Source organism: Ciconia boyciana, chromosome 5 (genome assembly GCF_034638445.1).
Source record: "Ciconia boyciana chromosome 5, ASM3463844v1, whole genome shotgun sequence".
Taxonomy (NCBI): Eukaryota; Metazoa; Chordata; class Aves; order Ciconiiformes; family Ciconiidae; genus Ciconia; species Ciconia boyciana.
The window spans coordinates 3543085-3561697 of NC_132938.1; the positions used below are offsets into that span (position 1 = coordinate 3543085).

Below are 18613 nucleotides of genomic sequence, written 5' to 3' on the forward strand. Positions count from 1 at the left end.
TCAAAATACTTTTTTTGTTGTTTTTTAATCTAAACCCAGAACTTACATTGCATCCAAATTTGTGCTGTGCAGTGTAAGAGCAAGGGTAGGCTTCCTTCACCGTGAAAGGATACATATAGCACGCAGCCAAGTGACATAAAGAAGAATTTGCAATGAGAAGATGACTGTGTTTCGGTGGCGACATCTGTGTCATCCATAACCCAAAAGCCATCATCGTCTGACACCAGCAATAGGTGACAGTACAACTCAGACAATAATGACCACAGCGACCAAGCTCTCCTCCCCACACTCAGCCTGAAATTGCACCAGGAGGCCTCAGAAATCCCACAAGATTTCAACCAATCTCCAATTGCCTTGAAAGCATAATTACCTTCAATTGTCTTTTGATTTTATCTCCATTTTCTCAGGTTCTAGGCTATTTGGGAAAGCACTCCGTGTACACACATGTGGGTATGCACACCGGTGCGTGCACGTACTTGTCTGGAGTTACCAACTTCCCAGTGTATCTGCTTTTCTCAGGGCCTCCTTGGAGAACAAAACTTAGGGAGGAAGCCTAACCTTTGGGAAATTTTCCTTCTTATCCTGGACAGTTGCTGATAAAGATTTCTGCTCCCACTGCACCTTGCTGATATGGTTGAGCTCAAAGCAAGGGAGCATTCAAGGTCAGCTTGACTCTGCTAGGCTCAGCTCTCCACTTCCCACAGTGTTTTCTGACTAACTGCTCTCACAGGGATTTCAAAAAAAGAAGCTGACCTGGCCCTTGCAGTAAGGAAGAGATTTTCCTCCCTTGTCTACAGAAATTTTAAAGTTTCCTGAAAAACAGAAGGACAGGATTCAGAGAAAGCAATGGATAACCTATACAGAAAAAAGACCCAGCCTAAAGACTAATTGACACTCCAGGCTACATCCACAGCTCTGTCCATTTTCCATTTATTCTCCTGAAGTTCGCCTGTAGCAGTTGGGACAGCAGAAACAAAATCTCCAAAAAACCCCCAAATCTCCACATCTGCGTGATCATACGCCCCAAGATGCGAGCACGTAACTCGCTTTCCAGGAACTACACCAAATGAGTTCCCCCTCCTCCCTCCGTGTCTTGTTGCACATTATGAGCCTCTAAATCTCTATGTGACAGGGAACTAAGAGTATTTTGGGGGAATTTAAAGGCAAATAATAATGATCAGTGTGACTTTCACTGCAGCAGCGCTTATGGATTCCTGCTGAAGAAATTGGTGCTGGATCTAGTCAGGGATTACATATTCATTCCTTCCTCTCTTCTTCTGCCCAAAATGAGATTTACCAGAAAAAAATAAGTTTGTAGTCAGTCGAGGGTCTCGGTGAGTCACGGGCAGGCAGGTGACCTACACTATCGTTCCCTCTTATGGGCCGAGAGGTAACGCAAGCAGCAAGACTACACATTAGGGAAGGCAAACGTGGAAGAAGAATGTCCGCTTTAAGAAAAATTAATGATCCTGCAGGGTAGGTTCAGCACTAGTTTGATTCAGAAAAATAGACTGGGTGTAGCCAAAGGGTTGGAGAATTCCATCCAAAAAAATAGAGTTGTTTCACTTCCAAAAAACTTTCTTATTCAGTGGAAAATTCAGCTTGCTACGAAGTCAGATGGAAGTTTCTGAGCCAGCCCAGGCAGGGGTTCACCTATACACCCAAACGAGAAAGGCCAAGAACAAGGCATCCAAACATGCAGCCCTGCCAAAACCTCAGTGGTTTTATCATCTAGAGTTCAAATCAAGACCTCCCGTCCTGCTGTTCGCACTGCACGCGGACGAGTTTCCAAGAAACGCCTCTTGGCGATAATCCCAAAAACGCAGCTTCCGACCCGCTGCTGGGAGCGGAGCCGCTGCGCGCGGCGGTGGCTTCTCTGCAGATTTTGAAAGCTGAATTTCCTATGAGGCCGCCCCTATGCCACATCCTTTACTGCTAGCACAGCACTGAAACAGCACCGTGTTTTCAAACAATGCCCTCAACTTCTCTAAACAGAACTGTTTATGCAAGCCTAAGGCTTACCTAAGGCAGGCCTGGTGGCCTAAGGCTCGGGGAGGAGATAAGCCTGCCCTTGCTCTCATTGCAAGTTTTGCACGTCACTGGGGACACTTCCCCCCTACCCTTCCTGTAAACCTGTTGGGACCATGAAAATAATTACGGTGGAAAAACCTGGGCTAACCCAACCATGGCTCGGCAAAACTGTCCTACCCAGTAGGGTAAGCTGGGACAGACACCGAAGCCCTGGAAGATCAGGTAGTAATGAGCCACTGCAATCATCCCTGGCTAGGAAAGGCAGGATTCAAGGTCAGGTTGGATGGGGCTCTGAGCAACCTGATCTAGTTGAAGATGTCCCTGCTCATTGCAGGGGAGTTGGACTAGATCATAGAATCATTAAGGTTGGAAAAGACCCTTAAGATCATCTAGTCCAACCGTCAACCCAACACCTCCATGCCTACTAAACTGCATCCCGAAGTGCCACGTCTACATGTTTTTTTAACTCCTCCAGGGATGGTGACTCCACCACCTCTCTGGGCAGCCTGTTCCAATGCTTGACAACCCTTTAAGTAAAGAAATTTTTCCTAATATCCAATCTAAACCTCTCCTGACGCAACTTGAGGCCATTTCCTCTCGTCCTATCGCTAGTTACTTGGGAGAAGAGACTGACACCCACAGATGACCTTCAAAGGTCCCTTCTGACCCAAACCATTCTGTGATTCTATGATTCCCACTCGTGCTCTTTAGGAGAGGTGGCAAGTGTTTGCTAGTGGGTCTGTTTCTGCCTCCCACCCCACTTCCCCTCCTCCAGTAACGTCGTGTTTTCAGTTCAGCCAGTTTTGCTTTGAGACCACCATGACCTCTACTCAGAGGTGCCACCAGACCTGGGAGCACTACCATGTCTGGGATCCCAAGGTTTCCAGTTACACATGCAGAACCTTTTAGGATGTAACCAAGGTTTCAGATCTAAACTTTGAAGTCTTCTCACCTGCGTTCCACAAATGCAAGCTCCCTGGTCTGCCAGCATTATAGCCTGTGCTAAGTCTGAGCTAGAATAAATGTGCGACATTGCCAAAATGGCTGACAAAAAGAGGACAGTAACTTGTGACAAGTGAATGTGACCAGTGAAAACAAAGCCCAGAAATCTAGCGATACAGCTGAGTGGATAGCTTTGTAGAGACTTCATGCGTTACTTTTCTCCCACGTAATCCAAATCTGAATGCTTTTGACCTGTAACATGTATAATGAAACACTTTAAAAAGCAAGCCATAAAAGCATAAAAGGGTGCTCCAGCCCTCCCAGCTGACATCAGTTATTTCATAACCCCAGTTTTAGAGAGAAAAACGACTCAGCCCAAAACGTCTTTCCAGTAGCCCACAAGAGTCAAGCGGCTCACAGTATGATGGACACCTCCAGCATCCCAGCGTCCAGCTCTGCATCTTGCCTAGCAGCCCACACTACCTGAAACAGCAGAACAAGTCCCATGGCCTTAGCTGTGGACCTTGCCGTCTTATTCCGAAGGGATTTTGCTGCGGAAGGAAAGTGCTGTTGGACTATTTCACTCCAGCCGACAGAATCACATCCACATCTGGCTTCATCATGCAAGACAAATCACTCTCATGCAAGCAATTTGTTGAGATCGTTTACGCTGGCCAGTCAAATCAGACGGCACTGGCCAGGACAAAGCATCAGCCCACGGCCGCTCCTTTTCACGTGAGTTCAGGTGCATCCTGCCGATCCGAGCGGCCTTAGGATTCCAGCTTGGCCACTGACTTACCAGCTTCCAACCCCAAACAGCTAAGAAGCCTTGACAGGCACATCCAGACCACAGGCTTTTCTGAGAAAGCTAGTGCCTCAGTGCAGGTAGCATCTTTGTCCTACATATTCACTGGATTATGACAGCACCTGCATTATTTTGGCAGACATTTGAATATATTCATCGATTTCTTGCTTCTCTATAAAGGCTTTTCGTATACAAGCAAAAACTGAATAATAAACAGAGTTTAGGTTATTAACTTTCACGGTGTGCATCATAGGCAAATTTCTTCTGTTGCATTGAAATGAATCCTTCTCTGCAATCAGCTATGGAGAAAGCATGCACCAAAGACAAAGCCTTTCTTCTAGGACAGTTGGCCACTTCTCAGTCAATTAGTGGGATTAATTCAGCTGTTGACCTCAATAGCAGTCGTCCCCAAATCAAAAAGTGAGCCAAGCAGACTAAAAAATATACGTAGCAAAAGCCAACATGAAATTCAGTTAAGTACATACACACACACTAACAGATCCGAAACTCGTTGCTAAGTATCACACAAACTCAAAAGGAAGCATTTAGTCATCCATAAAAGTTACGATTGACTTCAGTTTGGCACAGAGGCATCACACCAGGTTTGCAAAGAGTTCAAAGAATTTTTATATGAAACCATAAATTGGTCAAGTTTGTGAAGCACGCAGTGTGAGCAGGACCCTATGTGCAAGCTTTAAGGAAATATCAAACCACACATACAAATGTCATCACCAGACAGGGTGAATCTGTGAAAGCCACAGCAACAAGAAATGCTTTAAAAAAAGACCTCTTTTATAAAAATTACCAGGTTTTGCACGCACATCTCAATTTGCTACTCTAGCAACACCATCCTAGCATCAAATCCATTTTGGTTGGAATGAGTCCTTTGAAATACTGAACAAGAAGTCTTACTGTAAGATTTTAATTTTTTTTTAAAAGCATTCCTCAATCTTTTCCTCAAGTCGGACCATGGGAAGAACTTTGACCAGAACAACTGCCCACAAACTCCCTGCTGGATGTTGTTTTTTAATTCACTAACGTCCTGAGTAACGTTCCTTCTTCCTCCATAATCTTCTTTCTTACTTCATGACCTTCCTTTCCTCAAAAAGACTCTGGGTTTTTTCTTTCCCCCTCCTTCATAAATCACTCATGCCAGAATTACACAGCCATCTGTGCCAAGGTAATAGCAGACGTCAGTGTATTTCAACGTTATACTGGTTTATATAACCAAGAAAAAAAAAAAAAAGCCTTGAGAAAAGCCCTCTTCAAAAAAGCGCAAATATTGATACCCAAACTCTTCACGCCTCGCAACACAAACTGAAAGTTTCAAAAATGAAAGATTCTTTCAAGTAAATAAAGAGAAAATACTGGGTTCATGAAAGTTTGCATCAAAACAAAGGCAACCCTCCAGTCTAAGAAGACCATGCTCATTAAGATCAAACAGGGGAACGATGGACCACGGGTTTGACCATGTAGATGTTGCAAGACTGAGAGATATGAAGCCAGGAGAAAGCTGTACGCTCAGCACCTCCGAAAGCTGCTGTTCTCCTGCGCAGGCTACAGCAGTACTAGCTTCCACCCAAAACATCTCATTTATGTTTCTACTATACCTTAAAAGGGACGCTCATTCAACTTTCACCTCCCCAACGCGACGGTCAAAGCTTTTCCGATTAATACCAAACCGGGACGACGATGGGTAGTACGCAATCAATCCTTATTAAGGCTGATGATTATTCTCGATGCGCCCTGTAAGAGAGAAACACCCAGTTAATGGCTTGTGCCAAGATGAGCGAGTCGTTTCACAAGGATCAGCCATATTAAGCAAACAGCCTTTTCATTGTCCCAACGGCTTGAATTTTGTTGTGGATGACCGGGACTGTCCCATATAACTGAGATTGTCCCAGCCACTAATGTCGTCTCCATATAAAATAAGTTTATCAAAGTATCACAAGCACAGCTGCAGGTACACCAGCCTGCAGAAGGCACGGAGAGGGTGGAGAAGACAACTGAAGACCATAGCTGGGGCCATCTGGGGAGTAGCCCATGGCTACACAGTCTGCTAATACACCAGGAGCCTAATGAACAAAAAAAAATTAGCGTTAAGCTGTTCTGGTTTGCAGAGAAGACAACGAGGAACATAACAGCACTTGGCCTGAAGCTGGAAAGATCTCCGTTGTGCCAGATTTTACATCCAAATCTAGACCGCTGCCTTAAAAACCACCTTATTTTCCCTTTTCTAGAGAAGGCAAAGTTTGTGGGCAAGAGCAGGACCCTTGTTAGGCCAGCCAGCATCAGGGGAAAAAGGGGACAAACCTTTCAACTGTACAAACCCTTCTGGAGGCCTGACACAGGGGAAGGTGCCTTCAAAGCTATGCTCTGCTCACAAAAATGGCTCCGAGGTGGAATTAGGCATGCATCAGTTAGACCATCTGCGGGAGCGGATAGGTGGCTCTTCTGGAGTTGTGGGTATGTTAGTAAGGAGGAGAGGAAAACAATAACTATTTCATCAAGATGGGGAAGAGACGAGTGAATTATTTCCTTGGCAACCAGCTCAATGGGACCTGGTTATTTTCTCAATTATTCAGTTAAATACATTCAGTTTCTCAGCTACTTTCTATAGGACTCCTTCCAGTTTTAGATTTCATTTTCAACCAAAGCTCGCCACACTTTCCACATGCTGCACAACACATAAACAGGCAAGATGCATTTTTATAAGGTAAGGCAAGTCTTAAATTGCTAAACCCACCTATGCTGTTAGAACCTCTTGGCCAAAGCTAACAACCCCTCAACTGTAGCAAGTGAAAAGCTGATTTTCTTTATTATAATGGTTTACTAGAGCACTAAAGCTCTCTCGCACAGAGAGTAAACTGCTGTGCACAGCACCCAAACCACCCACCAGCACCCAGGCAGCAAAGCTGGCAGCTGAACCGATGCCTGGGAGCTCCGACAGCAACTCCCGGGTTTGCCCCTGAGCACCTTGGTGTCGCTGACAGGGACTGCCAGGCTGCAGAGCACCACTGAAAGAACCAATATCCCCTCTCCAACTCAAAGTATTGCAACGACAGCTTTTATATTTGCATTTGATAAACAGGACGATCAATTTTTATTTATTTTTCAGTTGTTGTAGAAAGGAGGTATATTCTGCAGACACAGGGAATAAGCAGCAGAGCATCTTCTCCCTCGTGGTGCAGCAATGCTCCCCGGACACCTACTCCATCGCTTTGCATTCCCCAACAAATAACCCAGGCTCGCTCACGGCAATGTGGATTCCCGATCCGGCTTTGTAGCAAAACAGGCTCCCTCTAATTATCCCTCAGCCTGATGACATCTAAATGGTGGAAAAGGAATACGGCAGAGACTCAAAATGAGAGAGTGTGAAAACAAGACCGTCTCCTTTCTCCATTCACACCGCAGGTCCCAAGCGCATGAGGACACGCTCCTGCCTGAGTCATTCCCAGCAACGCTCCACAGCCCAGCAGCAACCACAGATATTTCCCACGCAAGTGGGTTTGTTTTTTTTTTTTTTAATTATTTAAAATGAGAGGATAACAAGAGTAACTTTGGGACTGCAAGGAGCAACGGTGTGATTAGAAGGACCAGTCATGTCTAAAGACTCTTATTAGAAGTAATTTATATGCAAGTAAAACAAATATCCCCCACTTTTCTAGGAAAATGCCAAATTCCATACTGATTTACACGCTTTACAATCTCATTGACTTCAGAGGGATTGCCTGCGGTATGAATCACCAGGCTGTGGCCTCCCAGCAATACAGAGTAATCCCTTCACAGTCCTCCTTTCAAAAACCCTATCATCCGACCAGGTGCTGCAGCAAAGACCCCACAAGCCAAGTCTCAGCCCTGCGGCAATGCTTCTCCTCTCCCTATTAAAGCCTGGGGAGGGGGTGTAAGGGAAATAAAAGTCCGATGATGGAAATGCCGACAAGCGAAAACCCCGGCCTCGGCGAGCCTGGTGCGCGTGGCCGAGCATGGGGGCGGCCGGGGGGTTATTGGGGCAGTGTGGGGGGAGAGGCATGAACCCTCCTTCAACCTAATTAAATCCAGACCCAAAAGCCATTCTGATCTGAGGGCATTAAGTATTTTTGTTAGGAAGGGCAGGGATAAACTAACTCCTAACTCTGGCCCTAATCTTTTTTCATTGTTGTTTAAATTCTCCCACTTCCTAAGATTTCAGCATTTCCTCGTGATCAAGAGGAGCTCCAGTCTGCCAGCTCATCTGCCCCCGCTCCCCAAGGCATCTGGGCAGATGCTTCCCCCAACCAGGCTTTTAAAATTACACGACTTGCTTCTGCGTTTACAAACATCGGTGCAAAAGGCAACTGCTGACCCCGCTCTTCACTTTAATCACAGATGTTATTTACAGTGCTAGCAACACACGGGGACAGAGGCTAATAAATGTTTAATGGCCCAGTAAACACCAAGGGCTTTATCTACAACCCATTTCAAAGCCTGATCAAATACAATAATCCTTCGCACATCTGTCTGCCACTTCCCTGGCCTCCTGCGGGATGGGAGGAGATGTACATGGCTGCTCCATATTCAGACAAGACAGAGGGGTTAGCTATAGGCAAAGAGGGGTTAGCTATAGGGACACGGATGTTTTCCCTGCCTCCATCTCAGTTTCTTGCTTCCAGAAGGGGAGGACTACACACCACCCTGTCAGACCTCAAGTTCCATATCATATAGAAATGCAAGAGGCATCTGCCTCTAGGATTCAATAAAGCAGTTAGCTGTAACAGGATTATTACACATCGGAAGCAGAGAATATGTGGAGGAAGTTGAGAGAAGTATCATTTACGTACAGACTGGGGCACAGGGGAAAAATCCTGCACACTTCATGAAGTGCTTTAGGAGACTATGAGACCAGAAATGGTGAAGCTTTTTAGAAGGAAGCTTTATTTAAAAAAAATATGGAAAAAGGATCAATACTTAAGCAGTTTATATATTGCACAACTTGCACAATGCATAGGATTGCCAAGTAGCTGAATTCTTCACATGCGTCTACCCAGGCAAGTGCTGACTCCTGCCAGACCAACCAATTCAGCGCATGGGGAAGGAAAAACAATTTTTCAGGCAGATAAACCACTTCCTCAGATCCGAAATGGAAGATATAACCCCCCAATTATAGCTGTGGGTCCATTACTCAATATTCCCTCCCCATGCAAGTCTCACTTATCTTCTAGACCCTCATATCTCCAATATGATTTTAAATGAGTCATTTTGACACATTAAAGCTAAGCAGTTACGTTTTTATTACGCTATTACACACCGCTGTGACAAGCTTCCCTAAAGACCTGATGCTAAATCACAGTCCAATTATGGTTTAGGTAAACGCACATGAACAAGAGACAAACAGAGCAGAAAAAGCCACAAGGACTTCACAGGGGAGACCTCACCCCGACGCAGGGTTGCACCGTGGCACCATCCAGCTATTCAACACATGGGCTCCAGGAACCAGACCGGTTCCACAGTTTTCTGGACCATATTCAAGGTTTGATTTTTTTTTTCAGCCTCCAAAGTAGCCCCAAAATCAGGTCCTGGTACCGGTAAGGTCATCTGAAATAGCCAAGGTCAACTGACTCCACCACCACCACCACCTCATCATCGCTCAGATGACGGGACAGACCTGCTTCCCAGTTCGATCTGGTCAAACTGGAGGGTCCTCCAACTCTGATCGATGCAGAAGGCGAGGGATCAGGGCAGGATTACAAAAACGGAGGCTCAAGGCCAAGACTAAGCAGCCTGGAGGCAGGGCTGTCGACAGGGCGTAGCTCACCCGTGCTGCCGCACACCGGCCCCTTCCCTCTCCTCCATGGGACATTTTCATTTATTTTTCATGTTTTAAAAAAAAAAACTCACAGAGCTGCCAAAAATGTCAAATTAGAGCACAGCAAGAGCTCATAATAAATCCACCCAAGTGAACCGCAGCACTGCTTGGCTGCCTTTTTGGGTGAAACCAAAAATGGCGAAAGCAAAGATCTACCAGCAATTACACCCAAAACGCTTCCTGTCTTTGCACGGATCTTTGTTTGCTTTGGGTTTTAGTGGTAGATGGGAGCACAGACTACAATTTGTGGCAGATAGGTTATTGCTGCTAAGGCAAAGAGCTTTTTTTCTTCCTCCCTTAACAGATAAAGAAAGCACTAAAAATGCTACTCTGAAACAGCTTGGTCCTGCGTTCACAGATGGTAGCAAAAATTAGCATTATTTATTCGTGGTTTTAGTCATTTTTTAAAAGAAAAAAAAAAGATAAAGAAATGCACCCGAATTAGGACACACTCCCCTTTCTTTTGCAACTAATACTTCAAAATGCAGCAGGGAAAGAGCATTTTGCAGAGCTCTAGGAAACCACACTTAGAAAAAAAAAATAAATTTACCCAAGAAGGAGAATGAAAACAAGCAGAACAATGAGAGTCACGGAAGTTTGCTCCGAGGAGACATCTGGGAAGGTGAAAGGAGGAAGCAAGTGAAAGAAAACACACAGCATAAAGATACAGATTAATCCAAAATGGCAAGAGAAGAATTATTAAGCCATTTTACATTTATACAGCACTGCATACAACAAACAAGACGTGATCAGATAGTGCTGTACGATTCAAAATCTAGCTGCATTTATATACACAGTCACACCCCTACAGAGGGCTCAGCCCACTCCTGTATCTCCTGAGGACCTCAACCTTCCTGTCTTAGAATCACAGAGTGGTTGAGGTTGGAAGGGACCTCTGGAGACCATCTGCTCCAACCTCCTGCTCAAGCAGGGCCACCCAGAGCTGGTTACCCATGACCACGTCCAGATGGCTTTTGAAGATCTCCAAGGAGGGAGACTCCACAACCTCCCTGGGCAACCTGTGCCAGCGCTCGGTCACCCTCGCAGTCAAAAAGTGTTTCCTGATCTTCAGAGGGACCCTGCTGTGTCTCAGTTTGTGCCCATGGCCCCTTGTCCTGTCACCGGGCACCACTGGAAAGAGCCTGGCTCCGTCCGCTTTGCACCCTCCCCTCAGGTATTTGTCGACATTGATGAGACCCCCCTGAGCCTTCTCTTCTCCAGGCTGAACAGTCCCAGCTCTCTCAGCCTTTCCTCACAGCAGAGATGCTCCCGTCCCTTCGTCATCTTCGTGGCCCTTCGCTGGACTCTCTCCACTGTGTCCGTGTCTCTCTTGTCCTGGGGAGCCCAGCACTGGACACAGCACTCCAGGGGTGGCCTCCCCAGCGCTGAGCAGAGGGGAAGGATCACCTCCCTCCACCTGCCGGCAATGCTTTGTCTAACGCAGCCCAGGACACCACCGGCCCTCTTTGCCGCAAGGGCCCGTTGCTGGCTCACGGTCAACTTGGTGTCCACCAGGACGCCCAGGTCCTTCTCTGCCAAGCTGCTTTCCAGCTGGGTGGCCCCCAGCACATACTGGTGCCTGGGGTTGTTCCTCCCCAGGGGCAGGACTTTGCCCTTGTCCTTGTTGAACTTCATGAGGTCTCTGTTGGCCCATTTCTCCAGCCTGGTGAGGTCCCTCTGGATGGCAGCACGACCCTCTGGAGTATCAACCACTCTTCTCAGTTGGACCCCAGTTCGGTGTCGTCAGCAAACTTGCTTAGGATGCACTCTGCCCCATGATCCAGATCATTAATGAAGATGTTAAACAGGACTCGACCCAGTATTGACCCCTGGGGTACTGCTAGTTACTGGCCTCCCAGCAGACTTTGTGCCACTGGTCACCACCCTGTGGGCCCAACCATTCAGCCAGTTTTCAACCCACCTCACTGCCTGCTCATCTAGTCCATACATCAACAGCTTCTCTAGGAGGATCTTATGTGAGACAGGGTCTAAGGCCTTACTGAACTCCAGGTAGACAATGTCCACCACTCTCCCCTCATCTACCAGGCTGGTCACATCGTAGAAGTTTCTCAAGTTGGTCAAGCAGGACTTCCCCTTGGTGAATCCATGCTGACCAGTCCTGATGCTTTCCTTGTCCATCAAGTGCCTGGAAATGGTTTCCAGGATGAGCTGCTCCATCTCCTACCTGTTCTTATAGTTTTGGCTCAAAAAACCCAGAGAATCTCACATTTATCTACTCAGTCTTCTTGAGGGATACTGCTTGATTATTGCAGTGACAGAAATTGCAGGGAACAGTACATGCAAGAAAGAAAAATACTTGTAGGTCGCTACGAAATCTGACCTCATACAGGCAAGCTCATCACCAAAGAGTTTAGTTTAGATGAACAAGTAAAAAAGGCACAGAGAGCATCAGCTATATGGAAGATAAATATACATCATTTTCTCCAGTAGTGAAGCCTATCCTCACTGCAGGAAATTGCCATTTACTTCCAGCACAAATGGATTGCTCATGGACAGAGAAGCCGGTAGCAAAATTAACTCTTAGAGCCTGGCGTGTCCCAGGAGAGCTGATCAAACCCAGCCTGCTCCTTTCCTCCACTGCACACAGACCGGGAACCCCATGGCCTCTTTGATCGCTTCCATCACCACAATAATTATTTGAATGTTTAGCTTCTTGATGTTGGCAGAAACTCTCTTAAAAGCCCAATCAAGAACAATTAAATGCAAGAATTAAGTGAAATAAGGTGCCAATAAGGTTTGGTGTCTGCCGCTCTTCCCTTAAGTGGGATGGAAGATCAAGTGCTCAGCATACAGGCTCCTGAGAAAGCCTACAAAGGGAGATACTCTCAGAAGAGATCCAAAAAGCCTTTTTCTTAATAGAAACCATCTAGAACTTGCCAATAAGAAAAGCTAATTCCTGCAAGACCAGCGAGATGGAGCCCTGGCTTCAGCTCCCACTTGGGCTCAGCACTTCAAATCCACTTCCCATATGCCAGGGAGAGCAGCCTAGTCAGCCCATGGTCTTTTCGGTCCTTCCCTGATGATGCTACGATGCTAAGCAGCCAAATATGCAAGTCACTACACCAGAAAGTACATAACATAGTGATTAATGGACTTACCTAGGAGGGAAGTTCTGCCCATGGTCCTCTTTCTCAGGACTTTTTATGTGTTTTATATTAGCTATTCATTGGACTTGAGAAACCCCCAAGCGCTCACACTGCACATGCTGCTGAGAAGAGGGACCAGGGCACAACTCCTTCCCTTTTATGTTCGAGCATTCAATCGTGTGCTCTTCCGCACGGGCGCTCAGCCTTGAGCGGCAAGGAGGGATGCAGCACTTGTGCTTCAAACAGCCAGACAGCGCTGCAGGTTTCCTGCCAATGATCAAAGGAACGGCAACCTAACACCCAGACCAGAAGCATCTCGAGGAGCTTCCAGTGTTGGCTGCCCAAAGAGCCCATGTTCCTGGGATCACAGTTGTGATCTTATTTTATTTATTTTTTTTTTCCTTTTAAGAACATAGGTCTTCAAAAATTGCCTCTTACTCAAAGGCTAACAGCTGTATGACAATCACATTCAGATTCAAAGTTTTCTACTCATTCATGAATTCAAAAGTAACGCTAAGCAGATGCACCATTAAGCCCAGTTTCCTTATTTTTGAGAACAAGTACAATTATCCCCAACTTCACAGACACAAGATGATCCTAGAGAAGCGACTTGTTAAACAGTGAGATGACAGAGGCAGCAACAAAAGCCCACTCACCCTACCACTGGTCTCATGCCTTGCAAAATAATTGCCTTCCCACCCAGAACTAAAGGTTACAATTACAGTGAGAATGAGTCAAGCCGGAAAGACCTATTTAAAAGAAGGGAAAAAAATGGAAAAAAGTTTTAATGAAAACATGCAGGCAATTCTAAGAGAGGAGAGAGGCCCGTTTTTGCATTGCAAACCTTGTTTGCTCATGCTTTGTCTCAGTTACCAACCACAAATTAAAAACTTTCGTTAAAACTTCGCTCGTCTGGTACCTTTAATACTTAGTCACTAGAAATGAACATCTGTTTTGCTTTGAGGCTTTCAGCAGTGACTCAATGTTATCTACAGTTTTGGACCGCTGAAGGTTAGTATTCCTCAGGTTTTTTTCCCCCGCCCCTAGCAACAGGGCTGCTTGCTTTCAGAAGGAGGAACCACAATACCAAAGCCTGTTACAAAATCATTCAATTTTGACACGAGGAGGAAGCACAAGACCCAGAGAGATTTCATCCTCAGCTGGAAACAAACCAGCTGAGATCTCTCCCAGCGCATACCTGTGCCCGATAGCTCTCTGCGATCGAGACACCGTCGCAGGGTGATGCATGGCTTTCAGGCTCCGGAGAAGCAGCAATCTCCTGCTGTGTTTACAGTAAGCCTGATAAACATGCCGCAATTAAAATGACTCCAGTAGCGCTCTCAGCATGTGCATCCCTCAGAGCCTGAAAGCAATCCCAAAGGTTTACCTGCGACTTAACCTCCGCTGCCTTCAGGCACGGCAGATAGCTCAGCATCACGTATCTTCATCAGCAGTGAAGTACTCGAGGTAGACGCATAGCTTTAGAAAGAGGATGCAGCAGCAGGAAATATCCCTGCACCGAGGGACCCAATTAACTTGGTGATATAAGACACCAGCATCCTATTAACACGGTAGACGCTGTGCATGCACAAAGGCAACGCCACGCCTGGGAAAAGGACTTCAAGGACAACATACGCTGCGTGTATGTGCAAGGGAAGAGCCTGAACACGGTCATCATCTGTCCTGCTGTCAGGGAAGGGATCTGTGCCGTATCCAAGCCAGCTGACAAACTGACCGTTAACTGCTATTTCCCCCCTATTTGTGCAGGGCCGATCCTGCGGCTCATTCAGTGAATGAGTATTTTCCCCGGAAGAGCAGCAGACATAAAGCAAATCCATAGACCTCCCCTTTACCTCACCAAACGGCAGCTGTAAAACAGACCCATGCGTCTGAAGGGCGGGTACGCAGGCACAGGTTGGCTTTTCAGGGTTTCGCCGCCTCCCACATCAGACGTGGTTTCGCCATCTCCCACATCAGATACAGGCACGCCACACTCGAAGGGTTTTACAATCCACTTCACCCTCACATACAGATAAGGGCACTGCCATTGAGGATGCAGATACTAACCCGCTGGGGGAAAGAGATCCAAAGGGGAATCTGGGGAAACCTCTATTCCCGGCTCCCAGCTGAGTGCTTTAACCTCCAAAAGGTTTTTCCCTCCTTCAGTAAAATCTTAAAAATTAGTGTGCATAGTTACAGCCTGAGACTGCCTGAATGAGCACGACAGACCACATCTAAGATCCGTTTAATTCAATACCTCCAACAGCAACCAGCAGCAGGTCTAGGAAGCAAGGTCAGACCCGCACCAGCATGTACCATTTTCTCCCCAGAACACTTCCCAGTCTCCAGCACACACTGTTTCTGCCCAGGGATCTCTACGCTTTCCTTCCATTAGTTTATCCAGTCAGTTTTTCAATCCGTGTAAGTTTTTAAGGATCCTATGGCAAGTAGCAGCGTAGCTTAACACATGGGGTGGAAGTGTTTACAAACACCGACAGCGTGCAGGGGGAGGATGTGCTACCAGGAGAGTACGATCAACTCCAAAGATTACAAAGCTACCAGAACAGTACCATCAACTCCAAAAACTATGATACCCACAGCTCACAAAGCTCCACTGAGTTCTCACCCCAAAGTTTTTACGGCGTTAACATCGACCACGACAAACAAGCATTGCCATGCAAGTCTTAAAGATTCAAACTGTGCTCCTCATTAGTATCTCTGCGGGCAAAGAAGCAGAAGAACTGGTTTGGAAAGAGAAAAGGAAAGAAAATACCGATGACTCCGATAACATGTCTAATTAATAAAGCATAAACTAGACGGGCTGGTTCAGTCTGTGCGTCCCATCTGCTTTGACTTCAGTCGGGATGGTTCCCATCTCCACAAGTGCCAGTTTCCATAATCCCGCGTGCTGACAAGCCAAAGATGTGCCTCTAGCACCCGGGCACATACGCTCTTCTGTGGCATTACCGCACGTCCTTGCGTTCTTCTCTTAGGAAGAAGGGATGAACAACGAAAAATATGAGTGCCTAGTATGCAAAGGATGGTCCTGAGACACCCAGGCTGTGTTTCGTCCTTGGGATACAAGAGTTTGGTATGAGTCTGCCATCACTTCGTAGTCACCAGTCCTCTGTGGCTTCTAGGTAGGTACTTATCTACCTTTAAAGCCTTAACCTCGTAACAGCTAACATCTTTCATTCTGTTGCACTTTAAGTGACTTTGCAATCAACTTGCATGAAGTTCTATAGTGTAAATGGTGATTTATAAAGATTTATTTGTGGAGCGACTAGGCAAGCTCCCTATCAGTTATGAGTTACGATACCAGAAGTTCAGGTTCAGACAAGGTCTTGATCTCTCCATGTTTCTGGTCCTCCTTTTGGGAACAATAAGCAGAGAAGACACATACCGTAGAGTCCCAAGAACGGGAAACATGTAGACACTCTTGCAAACATGCACCCTGGCCCTAAAAGCTTGAAAGAAAGGAAAAGGCAAGTAACAAAAGCGAGGGGAGCACCTCCATCGCTCTGAGGAGGTTAGTGGGAGAGCCAAGGACAGGACGTGGGAGATGGAGAAGCACATCAAGTGTCTGTGGCACCCCAATGAAGCAACCTCCGTGACTTAAAAATGAAACGGAGAAGAGGTCAGTAGGAGGTGCAGCCAGCGTAACGTAGGGATTTCAGCCAGCGTGCCATGAAAAATGCATATGAGCTCAGCAAAGTGGCAGGTCTTTACTTACACAAAGCACCATTCCTGCTCCCCCTGGGAAACGGGAGCAGGGGGAAGATGGTTGTATCCCACTGCTGTTTTTTAAGAGGATTTCTCCTAAGTTATTAAATCTGTGAGAAGTTTTGAGACTTAGCCGCCAGGGACAGCCAGCAGAGAACACAAGGAGCAGAAAACTTGCCCCTCTCAAACCGAGGCAACCGCACAGAGCACTTTTTCCTCTTTCTCTGTAGTTTAGCACATTGGAAATATCTGCAGCAGCAGGACAGAGGCAAGAGCTGTTCCTACAGCCATGCACAGGCCTCCAGAACAACAGGAAACGGGTGGTCAAGCGGTGCTGATAGTCCTGGTGCTTTCACTGCACTAACGCTCAATTGAGGACAGGCTGACTCATTCACCCCGGTTAAAAACCCAAACACCAACACGAGTCAGTCTGCTAGAGATGGGAGTTCATTTTTTTTCAGGTTGCATCGTTACAGGTGGATTTCATGCAAATGGAATCCTTTCAAGGAGGTTAAATCCTTCAGAGGCAGAGAGGAGGCTACAGTCAATTCCAGACAAGCTTCTCCTGTATCACTTCATGCACGCCCAAAGTGCCTGTTGGCACCTGCTCCTGAACAAACCAGCAAGAATCAGACCCTGAAAAGATAGTCTATTATATTCTTTATGCAGTACGAGGGAAGAACGGGACTGAATAAGCAACATCCTATTGGGAAAGTCCATGCCACACCTATGATTACATACAAGAAAGAAATCAGCCTAGCGTTCAAGTCAGCCAAACAGGGAATGCCAAACCTTTTTTAAAGGAAAACCTCGAGTTATTCGGATGTAAACAAGCTCATGTGCACCTGGGATGCTAAGTCCCCTTCGCTGTCTTTGTACTAAAGAGCTCTAAAGGTCTGAACTGCAGAGGGGGCTGGCTAGAGGAAGGACTGGGGAGGATCTGCCATCGCAGAAGCATCCCTAGCCCAAGCCACTGAGCTCCAGGTGTGACTTCCCACAGCTCGGGGGATATCCGACCCCTGCGGGTCGCTCCAGCTCAGCTCCCGTCTCCACACCCCTCAAAATTCAACAGCATTAAGCAGCTGAGAGCTTCTGTTTGTAAATCACGGTTGCTACACCGAGGATCGTCATACATCGCAACTGCAATGTCAAAGGAACAACAAAGCAGTGGTGGTGAAATCCTACGGCACAGATTTGTTCTCCAGACTTCTCTCTTAAAGCTAAATGCAGACAGTGCATGTGAGTGGCTGGAACTTCATCCCAAGAAGGTCAACTAACACAGGAAGCCTCGGCTGCACTGGAATAGTCAAGATCTTGGGCAGAATACTTAAAAGCAAGCAGTTTTTCTCCAGAAACAGACAATAAGTTTCCAGTAGCATCCTGGAAGCCTTTCTTCTGACAAGGAACTGGTTACTTAGGAATAGAGCTAACTCAGGTATATGCACAAAATAAAAGGCAGAAGAGCAGTTTAACTGGAACTTGCTGACTATGCGGAGGTGGTACGGGGGGGCAGGGGAGATCAAGGCAGCAGCCAGTGCTTTGGAATAGGCACAGAAACAAGTTTCCACGGGAGCATGTTTCTTTAAAGTCAGATGTATTAGATCATCTTGTCCCCTAGAGAAAGCTGTTTCCTAATGTTTTGCCCAGACCAATTTCAAATGTCAAAAGCAATGGTTGGGTTTGTTGGTTTTGTTGGGGTTTGTTTTTTTTTTTTTTAAACTACCTTGAGTCCCCACAGAGCCAGTCGAGGATGAGAATTTTAGACGCCGTTCTGTCTTTCACATTACAAATGCAATTACCGCTGCAGCCTGATTACAGCGTCTCCTGTCATACAGATTCTGCAAGAGGCTGAAAGAACAGCTTCCCTTTCAAACAGAGTTAGAAAAATTCATACGAGTCCTTCCGTGCCCAGTGGTCACGTGCCAATGACATTTAAGAAAGGCATGTGCAGTCTCTAAGGGATTCTCTAAGAGCATCCCTCAGAGAAAGCTATTCATACCATCTTCAAAAAAAGGACACGATGAAAAGCCCTTGCAAAGTACTTATCCTGAAATACGGGCTACTCTCAAAATAGTCTTATTCCTCTTGCTTTTCAATCCTTTCATCCAGTTAATGAAGAAATATCTTCACTACAAGAAGGAGATTTTTAGATGCATGCGG

At 46.3% G+C, this 18613-nt stretch overlaps 1 protein-coding gene across 5 annotated transcripts in view; it reads right to left on the reverse strand.

Annotated features, from left to right (window-relative positions):
- Positions 1-18613, reverse strand: part of PTPRA (protein tyrosine phosphatase receptor type A) — a 132209-nt gene that overhangs the window by 98351 nt on the left and 15245 nt on the right. For 2 of the 5 annotated variants that reach the window (XM_072863356.1, XM_072863355.1), the window contains exon 2: positions 5389-5524. The exons of 1 other annotated variant lie outside the window; for it this stretch is intronic. In XM_072863356.1, coding sequence (XP_072719457.1) covers positions 5389-5406 — 18 coding nt within the window. In that variant the 5' untranslated portion in view covers positions 5407-5524. Of the gene's footprint in view, positions 1-5388; positions 5525-18613 lie in introns of those variants that run through there. 2 more of the 5 variants (XM_072863358.1, XM_072863357.1) reach the window with 1 other exon arrangement.